This window comes from Salvia splendens, chromosome 2 (genome assembly GCF_004379255.2).
Source record: "Salvia splendens isolate huo1 chromosome 2, SspV2, whole genome shotgun sequence".
Taxonomy (NCBI): domain Eukaryota; kingdom Viridiplantae; phylum Streptophyta; class Magnoliopsida; order Lamiales; family Lamiaceae; genus Salvia; species Salvia splendens.
Window position 1 is genome coordinate 37,274,620 of NC_056033.1, and position 12,321 is coordinate 37,286,940.

The 12,321-nt window shown below is 37.4% G+C and overlaps 1 protein-coding gene across 1 annotated transcript; it reads right to left on the bottom strand.

Moving 5' to 3' along the window:
• Nucleotides 1-4,992: 4,992 nt before the first annotated feature.
• On the bottom strand, nt 4,993-8,941 carry LOC121765693 (peptidyl-prolyl cis-trans isomerase FKBP43-like). The gene is made up of 12 exons (XM_042161901.1): nt 8,810-8,941; nt 8,565-8,638; nt 8,021-8,253; nt 7,679-7,821; nt 7,242-7,482; nt 7,003-7,128; nt 6,658-6,882; nt 6,002-6,278; nt 5,819-5,906; nt 5,661-5,702; nt 5,527-5,575; nt 4,993-5,402 (listed from the first exon to the last, which is right to left on the bottom strand). Exons 1-12 carry the CDS (start codon nt 8,820-8,822, stop codon nt 5,318-5,320), a joined length of 1,596 nt encoding a protein of 531 aa, XP_042017835.1. The 5' UTR covers nt 8,823-8,941; the 3' UTR covers nt 4,993-5,317.
• Between the last annotated feature and the right edge of the window lie 3,380 nt (nt 8,942-12,321).

The following is a 12,321-nucleotide window of genomic DNA, read 5'->3' on the forward strand; positions in this document are numbered from 1 at the left end:
GCGGCTAAAAATTTCTTTTTTAATCACATGGATTTTGATTTTGATTCTTTAGGGGCTATTGATGGGAGTCGAAGAACTGTTGGTTGTAACAGTATATGTTGATAAGGTTTTTTTGCGGCCATTGATTCAGTTGAGGATGATTTCTGAATAAAAATTTTTTTGCTGCCATTGATGATAGTGGGAAGGTCGTTCCAAAGAAATTAACCTTTTTTTTGGCATTACATGTAATGAGATTAAAATTTCAAAAAAGATAAAAATGTAATTCTTATTGACACAACATGTTTCTGGGTTAATATCACTAGCGTAACAAACATACAACTAAGAAAATAATTTCAACGTATTTCTGGTCAATTATCTTGATTATTTTCTTATGTGCTATTTTCTTGATGTGGGTATGAAACGAACCCTAAAGTTAATAGGAGTATACAAAGTGTAACTCACGTTCACTTATATTTTTAACTCGTTTCTTAATATTTTATAAAGATGTTTTCTGTTGGAAATCCTAATTTTGGACGGAATGGTATATAGATATACTGGTTTCCAAGAAATAAATAGAAGTTTGGTGATAAATCTAAAATGTTTTTGGATGAGTTTCCTTTCTTCAAAAGAAAATTGTCTCATTTATTTTCTTAAAAATGTAAATATACCTTCTTATAAAATAATGAATTCAAAGAAAATAAGAGCATCCACATCTGTGCTCTTTGGCAAGAGCACGGATGTGGGCCCGGACCCATTTTTATTACTTTTTCACTCCCTGCTCTTCCCCAAGAGCACAACACTCACATTCATACTCTTCCACAAGAACATGCTCAAGGGTCCCATCATTCCATTATTTAATTTAAATACTTCAATTACTAAAAATACATTAAAATATAAAAATTACATAATTAAATCCTAAAAAATAAAAATTACAAACTTAAAATCCTAAAAATAAAAAATTACATAATTAAAATCTTAAAAAATAAAAATACATAATTAAAATCCTAAAAAATAAAAAATACATAATTAAAGACTAAAAAATACCCTCGTGGAAGACTAGTCCTCCGGCCATATCCCCAATGTTCTTCGGAGACCCCGTATCATTGCCAAATGTGAATCAAGTTGTCCGGGGGTCATATTTGACCTATCGGCCAAAAGGGTCCACAACGAGTTGGTGGGTGGTTGAGGTGGCACAAAGGGAGCGGGAGCGGGGGCGGATGGAGTCGCGACGCGACGACGGTTGGTCGTCGCCTTCTTCCTTCCTTGCGGTTGTAGTTGGGAACTGCTCGGGTCGGCGTCGGGGCTACCCACCTCATCCTCGCAGGCGTCGGATAGGGATACCAACCTCGACCGTTTGCTAGATGAGGATGGTACGTCTCCCCTATACTTCGGATGCACACGCACCTCCTGCCAAGCGCTAAGGTACTTGAATGGTTTGTAATTTAGGGATTGGTAGGTCGCCAAGGTGGCACTGATGATGTCGAGCTCGCTCCTGCCGCTCCCCGCCGACCGCTCTTCCTGGAGGTAATACCCCTGGAACTTTTGGATTTCTTCGTTGGCTCTGAATATGGCATTGCGCACTGGTCGGACGCGATTTAAGAAGCGAGTGGATCAAGCTATATGGAAGATAACTGAACCGAGTGGATCAGTTAGCAAATGTCATTGCAACTTGATCAAGGCGTTCTCTCTCGTTCCCACCGCAAATATATTTTTATAACTCTCAAATTTGCACTACTTTAACAGTAAAGCGGCAAGTTCGGGGTCGATCCCATAGAGAAACCGGTGTGTTGAGTGTGTGAGTAGTGAACAGGGGTCGGCTGCTGCCACGCTTTAAGTTTGAAGTTTTTAAGCTACTGAATTACGCTAGGCAGAAAATAAACTATCTACTTGATCAAGGCATGCATCATGCTGGAAGAAAAACATAAATTTGACCAGGTGAACGACAGGTTGGAATAAAGACTTAACTACCTAGGTATGCTTACGAAACTGCAAAAACACCTTGACATTCAACATAATGAAATACTGGATCAGAGACTTAAAAGTGAAACTAAAACTGGAACAGTAAACAAGACGACGAAAACAAAACAACTCCGATTTTATACTCAGAACTCCAAAACAGTACTGTGAACATGCGGAATACAAAAAGATCGATTCTTTAACTACGGAACAACACGAAATTAAACTGAGGTAACAACTTCAGAACATAACAAAACGAGTAAAGCCGAGAAGTTCTCGGTCGGAAACTTGAGACAGCGCCTAACAGATATTGAGTATTCTGTCGCGTTCCCTTCGGTCGCTCTCTCTCTAACTGACCATTTCTCTAACTAAGCTTTCTTCGGAACTGGAAACTAAACTAGAACGAAAAAAAAAAGATAAAAAGGAAGATCCAAAAGAAAAGGCTAACGAGCTCTCTAATTATGGTGGCACATCCTCTATTTATAAGCTCACCGCAACGACCTCCAGCTAGATAAGGATTTAAGCAGAGAATATTCGCTCACGATAGGATCGTGCATCTCATCAATTGACACGTGCCCCTTCTTCTAGAATGCGGTGGTCCCTCAGCAATCGAAGGAGGATTCTCCTTCGTTCTTGATAACTGATTGATGATCCTATCCAACGCATCAGCTACACGTGCTTCTCTTATAGAATGTCGTGGTCCCGGTCTAACTGCTTGATCATCCCCTTGATCATTCCACCCGATTTTTGGCATTTTTCGCCATCTTCACCAGCTTAATCAGCTTGGCCTTGTTGCCCTTGGTCAAGCGGCATTCCTGCACAATTAACACTTGCTTTTGCACGATAAACTGATCAAGTAGCATACATTTCGCCCCTAAACTGATGCATGAAATAGGCCTTATCACGCACCATACTCTCATTGCGCTCGATGGTTCCAGCCGGACAGTTTTCATTGTACCGGCGAGAGACGTGCTACCAAAACCTATCCCCGCTTTGGTTCGTGCCAACCTCCGGATCTTCAGAGAGTGTATAGGGTGCGGACACCACGAGGAGTAGAAGTAGGAGTAGGAAGAGGAGGAGTTTGAGAGTCGCCCGATCTGGGTTCGGGTGCCCACCCGTATCGCCCATCGGGGGCATCTTGGTCGTCCACCGAGTAAGGCCGGTAGCCACCCGGAACTTGAGAACCTTGGGTTTGAGGAGGGGCCGAGAATTGCGTTTCCGGACTAGGATATGGTTGTGAGCCGAACCATTCGTGGTTCCAACCGCGAGAGTCGGAGGGGTGATCGCCGGAGCCAGACATTTTTTTATAAGAGTGAAAGATTGAGAATTGATAAGAGAAGATGAGAGACTTTAGATGAGAATTGTGTAGTGTGGTGTGAAATTTTTTGTGTGGAAGTGGGGGTATTTATAGATGAAATGTGAATTTCGGGGAAAAAAATTGAAAAATAAATTAAAAGTGGGGAGAAAACGGATATAATTTATTGGGAAGTGGAAAATTTTTTTATTTAAAATTAATTTTTTAAATTCAATTTGATTTTTAAAAAAAAAAAGAAAAATCGAAAATGCCAACGGCTTTGCCGTTGACCAATCCCGTGCTGCCACGTCAACCTGCTCAGCTGCACGGACGTGCTCGATGCATCGAGTAGCATCGTGCCAGCGGTGAGCCGCGCCAGCGGCACGGACGCTGCCCGTCCCTAAGAGCAGCGCTGCAGATGCTCTAAGGTAAATTAATAATTATAAAAAAATAACTATCATATTTACTTTTTATATAGAAAATAAGTAAGCATACATCTTAAAATACAAAAAAAGGAAGAGAACTATTTTTCATGAAGAGAATGTAAATATTATTATTATTGTTATAATTATAATAGTTACTTCTCCATTTATCTCTTTCCTTTGAGCCTTGAGGTGAGATGCTCTTAGAGAAAGGGAAGGGAGTCGCGCAACTCCGGGGGTCGTGGGGCGCGGCTCCCCATTGTGGAGGTCTGGGAAGGGCGGAGATCGGCCTAGGCCGTTGTAGGGGTGCCGAGACGGGCGCCAGGACAGGCACGCCCCCGCGCGTGACGCCCATTATGGCCAGTGAGGTTGCGTCAGAATTGGGGGTGAGTACTGTTTTTGAATATTTTTTATTTAAATTCTATAAATATACTTCATTCCAATTCATGTATGCATGTGAGTATCATATTGACATAATAATTAAAGATAAAGGTGATAACGTCACGAATTGGCATGATGAATCGGGTGCCTCAAGCGCGACTATGGTGAGCCACCCCCCTCCCCGCAACTAAACGGCGCTTGTAGAGTTTCACAACTATGCAACCCGACATCCTTCTATGCACCAAGAATAAACCCATGACAACCTCCAAAATGACTTAATCAAAGAAATTTGTCCACGCACCAATGTTTTCCAGCACTGAAGTACTTTTTATTTTATTTTTTGTATTTTTAAATTTTACTCCATTCGTCTCATTTAAGATGCTCACCTTTCCTTTTTAGTTTGTCTCACTTAAGATGTCCACTTTCTATATTTGGAAATAAATCCCTCTCTTTTCTCTCCTTATTAAAATATTCAACTAAATTTTTCTCTCTATCTACTCCACTTAATAACTCATCCTAAAATCTTGTGTCATTCAAGAATATTGATATCTTGAGTGTGAGGCAGAGAGTAATTTTTAAGTATTTGTAATGTTTTAATGAAGTGCGTTTGTGTTATATATTGTCTACTATTTTAAATTTAGAAGTAAAACAATGAATAATGTAGGTTAAATATTCTAGCATGGGGAAGGGGGTGGGAGAGAGCGTACATCATGGGATAGATGGAAGAGAATGATGACGTGACAAGAGATAGAGACGTAGGGTTGTATGCCCTGTAATCTGCATGATGGATTTGTTGGCAGGTGGAAACCAAAAGTGTATGTTATTGCAATTAAATACTACATTTCAATGCAATGGAGCAAAAACCATCCCCTTTCGTAAACTCTACTAAGGTTTAAAATATGTTAGATATGTCTAATAAATGAAACATCATAGACATAAAATGAATTACACGCACACATCTAGGAAAATAAAAGCAGATATGATATTTTACATATGTTAATGTCTATATTCCAACATTGATGCTTGGTGGCTATGGTATTGCAGTGTAGTCAATCATCAAAATTAGAGATTAAGCATAGAGTTATAGGTACACTTAATATCCTTGTTTACAAAGACCTCGTAAACAGCCGATGCAGATCTGTACAGAAACAGCTTTGTCATGGATATAAATCTCAAGTGGAGACACAGGCGTTAGACCACCACCATTCATGAGTCGTCTGTTTCAGTCCTCGTTTCTTCCAATTGAAGGTTTTGAACGGAGGAGCAGATCATACGAAAGATCACATCATCTGGAGACACCAGCCAATTCAACATCATATACAAGCCATGAGTCCGGTGGAACATTTTCACCTGCTCCATGCTTCCCAAAACTGCATGATGAATGATAACTAAGATAAGATACGCATTAACAGAGAACAGAGATGTTGTGGACATCAGTCATGGAGATATCAGATATAAGTATTCATGACTTGGTAAAATGTATCATAGCCATACCCCATAGATGGTGGGACGATGAGCCTCCTCACATCACCAACATGCATACCTGAACATCATGTGACTTGTGTGAAGAAAATAATATGAGGAAGTAGAAAGGAGGGAAGACTATTTTTGGTTTCAAGCATAACTACCTTCAATGCCAAGATTCCATCCATCAATAATTCCTTCATTGCCTGAGTAAAGATGGAGGGGTGATTTTATAAGAAAAATATATAGACTTTTCCTATCCAGCTATCCTTCTTGCAAAATAAAAAGAGACCACACTGCTCAAATAAAAAAAAGTTAATACCTAAACGAAACTTGCAGGGGCTCTTGCCCACATTCGAGTCAAATATATGACCGTTCTCCTTCAAAATGGCAGTGTAAAAAATCTTGACCTGATCCATAGTGAATTTAGGCAGAGTGGTATCATTAATATAACTAACAGATAAAAAATGGAGCAGCTCTAAGTGGTCAACTGACTCATATCTACCTTTTTCCCACGAGAAGCTACTTTTCCATCTGGAGGTCCATTTGCCACCTCTTCAATAACGAGTCCATTTGATAGGGTCCTGTTCTGTGTTGGTTCTGTATTTGAAGTATAGTTCTCGGATTTCACAGGCTTTATTTCTTGATGGTTTGCTGTATCAGGAAATCCCATATCAGACTCTCCATTGCCTTGATCTTTCTTCTTCTTCTTCGTCTTCTTCTTAATTTTCTTCTCCGGTTGACTAGCAGTATCCAGTAAACCAGCTTTTATGCTGATATCACTGCAAGTAGAAACTTCTTTTTATACAATGACATGATTGGGTTTATATAGACAAAAGATATACAAGTAATAACTTATGTGCTCAACTATATTATGGACCTTGTGATCTTGAATGAGTCCGAAAAGGTTGCTCACCTCTACCAACATCACAACATAGTATACTCTGTCCTTAATCGTATCGTTAGGAAATACTAGCATTTAGCATTCACATTGAAAGAACCACTAATGTATGGCTTGTTCAATTTTTAAAGCTTCAATGTAAAACAAAACGAGAAAATATCATGCATCACCCTCTGTGGACAATTCTGACAGAAATCCCAAAGAGAGATAATTGCAAGAAAAAATCAGAAAACAGAAAACAATCAAGATTCGATACTAACTTGTCAATCTGCTTTTTTTGTTCTACATTTGCAGCTGTCACAACCTTCTTGCTTTCAGTATGGAATAAATTCTGCACGAGGTAATCATCTTCAGCAACATTTTCTGATTTCACATCAATCTCTTCTTTACATGCCACTTCAGAATGAAGTTGTTTCCTTCTTCTCTTTGATTTCCTACATTTGTCAGAGGCCAGTTCTGGACCCAATTGATGATCTTCAATATCCCTGCTTTGAGTATGCATTATAAGATGAGGTTTTACCCATAGCTAGGTTTTACTAGCAGGAAGAAAGTTACACCATCCAACTGTCAAATCATGCCAAAAAAATACAAGATAAAATGCTTACAGATTTTTAGAGGCTTCAACTCCATCCATTTTATCTTCTTTGTGAACATTATAACCCTCATTACTGTCATCTTTACTGCTCTTCTCTTGTTCAGCCCGTTCTTTTCTTTTCTTTTTTGGTTTTTCACTGATCCAGAAATATTGGGTGTCAAGTAAGAGGCATGTTAATGGCTTACATAATTGGTAGGGAGTCTAAATATTTGCATAGCCTCTTGATAGATAATACTACTAATTACTAACCGATCAAGGGAATGCATCTGGTCCTTCCCATTGTTAGCAGGTACATTCTGGTTGACAATATTGCCTTCTACACCAGTGGAATTTGTCTTCTCAGATTTTTTACTTTTAAAAATAGATAGAAGGAAGCCATCGTCATCTTCACTGTCATCTTCAGACACAACTACTTGGCATTTCTTAATAAGTCGACCACGTCGACCTTTTGCATTGTTTGGCTTGTCGCTCTCTGATGCAGTCTCATCCTCTACAGTAATAATTTATAAACAGAAAATGTCCATAAGGTAAAGTGAATAAGTACTGATATTTTTTAATACTATATTATAACCAATAAAATCTTATCTATCATTCTTACAAGAATCAAACCTTATAATAAAAAAATCTATAAATCACATTAACAAAATTGTAGGTGAACATACAGTTAACGAACCATTAGAAAATACCTTTGCTTCTTGAAACAGGGGATGGTGAAAAACTTTGTGGTTCTTCATCATCATCAATGAAACTGTCCTCATACTCGTCGCCATCTGTTTGATAACTAGATTCCTCTGTCTGACTATTTTGAATATCCACCCCATATGATTCTCTGTTGGACAAAAGTGAAGGACATACATTTCTCAACATGCAAACAAATATTCTAGAAAATAGGAAATCAGCTTCCCACCACAAGAATCACTGTATCCGTACAGTTGGTGTGATCATATTATGCATTTTTAGAAAAAAAATTATGATAAAGAGGACATAGTCATGGTAAATGTCTTATATCAGCCACACTAAAAGGATACGAATCACTTTGATGACCGGACTTCTGATTTTGACGAATGTAATAACCAGTGAGGTAGACACTCCGAGGGCCAATAACAGAAAACACTACATCATCTGCCTCCTCAAACTCCAAATCTAAATGGCATGACTCTGTCTGGTTGGGCAGCAAAGCACAGAGCAAAACTGGACTCTTCTTACCCACATTACATTGCACTATACTTTTCTTGGTAGCCTCACTGATCCCCAGAGTTGCCTAAGCAATTAAGACGGCAGATACACAAAATGATGAAATTCCATAAACTTCAATGACAAAATACACAGAATTTATACCAGAAGCGAAGTATGTTCCTGTGATTTCTATCCTTGTTATTTGTCTGAAAAGAGTGTTTTCGTAACTGATAAAAGAAAGAGCACAACCACTCAAAAAGCTAGTATTTTTTATGTTTGAAATTTCATCATAATCCAATATGCAACGTCCATAAACTTACAAACAGTAGAAGATAAATTATGAATTAGTATAAATTTAGACAATGTGTCGTTTCAGCTATTCAAAATTAATAGTACCTGGGAAATCCGCAGCCTTCCTATGGCCTTCTCACAAGAATGAATAACAGGCTTTCCGGGCTTCACCTCAACACCTGAAATTCACCAACAGGTTTAGGAAAATAAATACTTTATTGAATAATTTTAAACCTTTAAAATACATTAGAACTATCGATTTTGAGCCAATCAAAAAAACCATTAGATGAAATACAAGAACAAAACAAGAAAATTTGAAGAAGAGGGGCATTGGTAGAAGGAAGGTTCACCCCAGAAAGCCATCAGTGTTGGTAAATTTTTCCCTTGCTTTTCAAACCCTAGAGAGAGGCAAAGGTTTAGGGCTTATATGATAGGGATCTTCAAATATTTTTTCTTTTATAGTAGTGCTGAACCGCGGGATTCAATAAATCACATTCTATCCTTCCATTTTTGTATTATGCTGCAATATAATTTGAATGAATAATGATCGTTGAGATTTCTAAAATATCTTAATTTGCATGAATTTATTATTATGTGTATTAAATTTAATACTATGGTGAAGTACTACCCTATTTTTTAATTTGTCGATTATGAAAATAGCATGATTCCGACTGTGTATATGATGTGATTACCGTTGTGTTATGTTGATTTATAATCAATGTTTTTACGAAATAAATCTAATGTTATAATGAAGTAAATTTGTAAATTTGTAATGATCTAATGTTATAATGAAGTAAATTTGTGAATTTGTAATGACGTAAGTGATAGTTGGCAACTATCTTTAATTAATATAACGTTAATATAATTTAATTTCATCCCTGTGATGATGTTCAACCCCCCAATTTTCAATTCAATATATGACATTTAGCATTTCATATTTTACCATTCGTCCCATAAAATTTGTCTCATTTCATATTTTACCATTTTTTGTAGTGGACTTCATATTCCACTAACTCATTCTTACTCACATTTTATTAAAAGAGTGAACTGCACAAAAGGTCCCTAACTTTTCGCCTTGTAACAGCAGAGACCCCTAACATTTAAAAATCTCATCACAGGTATCTAACAAAATATATAATCACAAACCTTGTTTTTTCGGACCATAACACCCTCAGGGCTTGAAAGGGCAAACTCGACCTTTTGTGAGGCCGCCACTGCATCCCACCTATTGCATGTACTGTGGACGAGACGCCAATCCTAATTGATGTGACAAAAACATCATGTCTTTTGTCCTCTCTCTTCTCTTCCCACTGTAGACGCCTCTTCACGACCTGCATTGAAATTTTAGATAATGTAAATTACAAAACACTTAGCTGGTTGTTTCTCTTTCCTATTTCCCTCCAATTCACTTTCACTTCATCATTTTCGTGTCGTACACCCTATCTCTTTCGTGTTTTGTAATGTAAATTACAAAACACTTAGTCGACGCCAAGAGGTACTATTCAATAAGCATCTGCAACTATATTCTCTACTTGTACACAGTGCTTTCTCATATATACTTACTATACTATTAATTGTTGTAGCCTAATGTTTCGGATCCGGGACCAAGCACTCGGACCAGGACTCAGCCTCAGAGATGTGGCCGCCGCGGTGATCAAGATTGACGGGCCTTACTTACTCTAAAAACTTGGTGTTTGTTTGGGATGGGTGAACCGTTCGTATGAACCAAAAATACTTGTTTTTGGTTAATATTTTGGTTAATATTTTGTGGCAGTGATGATATGATATGTATGTTAACGAAGAGTTGTTACAGACTAGTTTGTAACAAATTACTCTAGTATTTTGGTGGAAATGATATCATGATATATTTTGGTGGCATTTGATAGAGTACTTCGTCGGTTTGTATTCATTTGTGTACATAGTTTGTGATTTCAGTCATAGTTGAGTAACTTCATTCGTGATTTCAGGCATAGATGAAAACAAAACATAATCAATCAACATCAGAAGATAACGAATGAGTGAACACGATATAGCTTTGTTATAAAAGTAGAAAAATTACAATGCATAAGAACAAGATTGTAATTTTTAAATTTCGGAAAGTTGTTGCCGTTTTAGCAATTGTTAGCGTCAATGCTTCACACTCTTCGGTTTTCATGCCCAGTTGTAACTTCAAGGCTTCAAACTCCACAGTTTTCATGCGCAATTTCTCTTGCAGAACACCTTCAAGTAGCGATTTGGCTAGAAGTTCAGATTCGAATTGGTCTCGCTCAAGTTTCACTCTCTGAAAGTAACTGTCTTGGCTTGGGGATAGACTCGCATCAACCCATCGAAAAAACTTCCAATCATCTTCTTGCTTAATACTTTCTCATTAAACTTTCTGCCAATAAAATTAATGGAAAACCGAACAAAATACATGATTTTAACCTTCCATATTGGGCAGCGATAGTAACGTCTACCCGGGTTAGCAGCCGTCCTAGATGTCACAAGCTCAGCCTCAAGATCGTGATTACAATTCACAATTTCAGGACGAGGCCAATTCCAATTGAAGCTTGAACCGAAAGATTGAGACGAAGAAAAAGACATTGCAACACGATCTGAATTCAATTCGACAGTACAAAATTCAAATCAGCAATGCAATTTCGCCGAAACATAGTACATAGCACAAAAACTAAAATCATAATTCCAGATGCCCAACTGTAAACTTCAACCAAGAATTGCAAAATTTTCCAGATGCCCCGACCGTAACCCTACAACCATAAAATTCGACCAAGAATTGCAAAATAGTTTTTCAGATGACCGACAGTAACCCTCAACAATAAAATTCAACCAACAATTACAAAATAAAATTCCAGATGAAATCGCCTAAACCCTTGTGGATACCCTAAATTTACGGGATTCCAGATGAAATCCCCTAAATTCCAGATGCCGAACAAATGAAATCCCCTAAAATGTGGATACCACTGTAACCCTACAACCATAAACCCTTGCCGAACAAACCACAATTGCAAAATACCTGTTACAACTTACAAAAAACAAACAGAAGTTCGGCCAGTCTATTATGTTTAGAGAGGGAAAGATGAAAGCCGACGAAGATGAAATGATAGGAATGAAATCATTTAGAGAGGGAAAGATGAAAGAAAATAGGAGAATGGAAAAATAGAGTCTATTATGTTTGAAGAGACATCTCTTACACATCAGACTAGATGTGCAGCTTAGGGTGTGCAGAAATGCAGGTTTGATAGGTAAAGAGACTAAACTACCATTCAGCCCATTTGGGCATTTCGTCCGGATAATGGCAAAAAACACAAGGTTTGTGATTATATATTTTGTTAGATACATGTGATAAGATTGTTAAATGTTAGGGGTCTCTGCTGTTACAAGGCGAAAAGTTAGGGACATTTTGTGCAGTTCACTCTTATTATAAAATTAATACATAAAAGTAGGACTCACATTCCACTAACTTTTTTCAACTCATTTTTCATTACATTTATTAACACCCGCGGGTTAAAGTGGGATATGATAATATTTGGGAACGGAGTGAGTATTAAGAATGTGGTCTCACGGCCTGATACAATCACATACAAGTGGTCGAGATTTAAGGAAAATGCGGATTATTTCTGTTTCATTTTTTAAATCAAAAGATGACATATGATTCATAAATATATGATAAACTTTTCAAAAGTACTGCAAGCACAATGATTAAATAAGAGGAGAAATGAAAAAAATAAAGAATACAAAGAAAAAAATTACCAATTTTAATGAACCGTGTCGCTTTGATTATTGTTAAAAGAAACATTTTGTACATGGATGAGGCAATTAAGAAAATTTGAAACTTTCTGATTTAATATTTCAATTTCAAAGT

Bases quoted from the DNA above. Each gene is read 5' to 3' on its own strand.
- LOC121765693 (XM_042161901.1), bottom strand. The intron at 8,254-8,564 runs GTACTATTAATT...TTAATTGCTTAG, and splicing joins GAAGGCTGCGGATTTCCCAG to GCAACTCTGGGGATCAGTGA. The intron at 6,883-7,002 runs GTAAGCATTTTA...TACTCAAAGCAG, and splicing joins GTTGAAGCCTCTAAAAATCT to GGATATTGAAGATCATCAAT.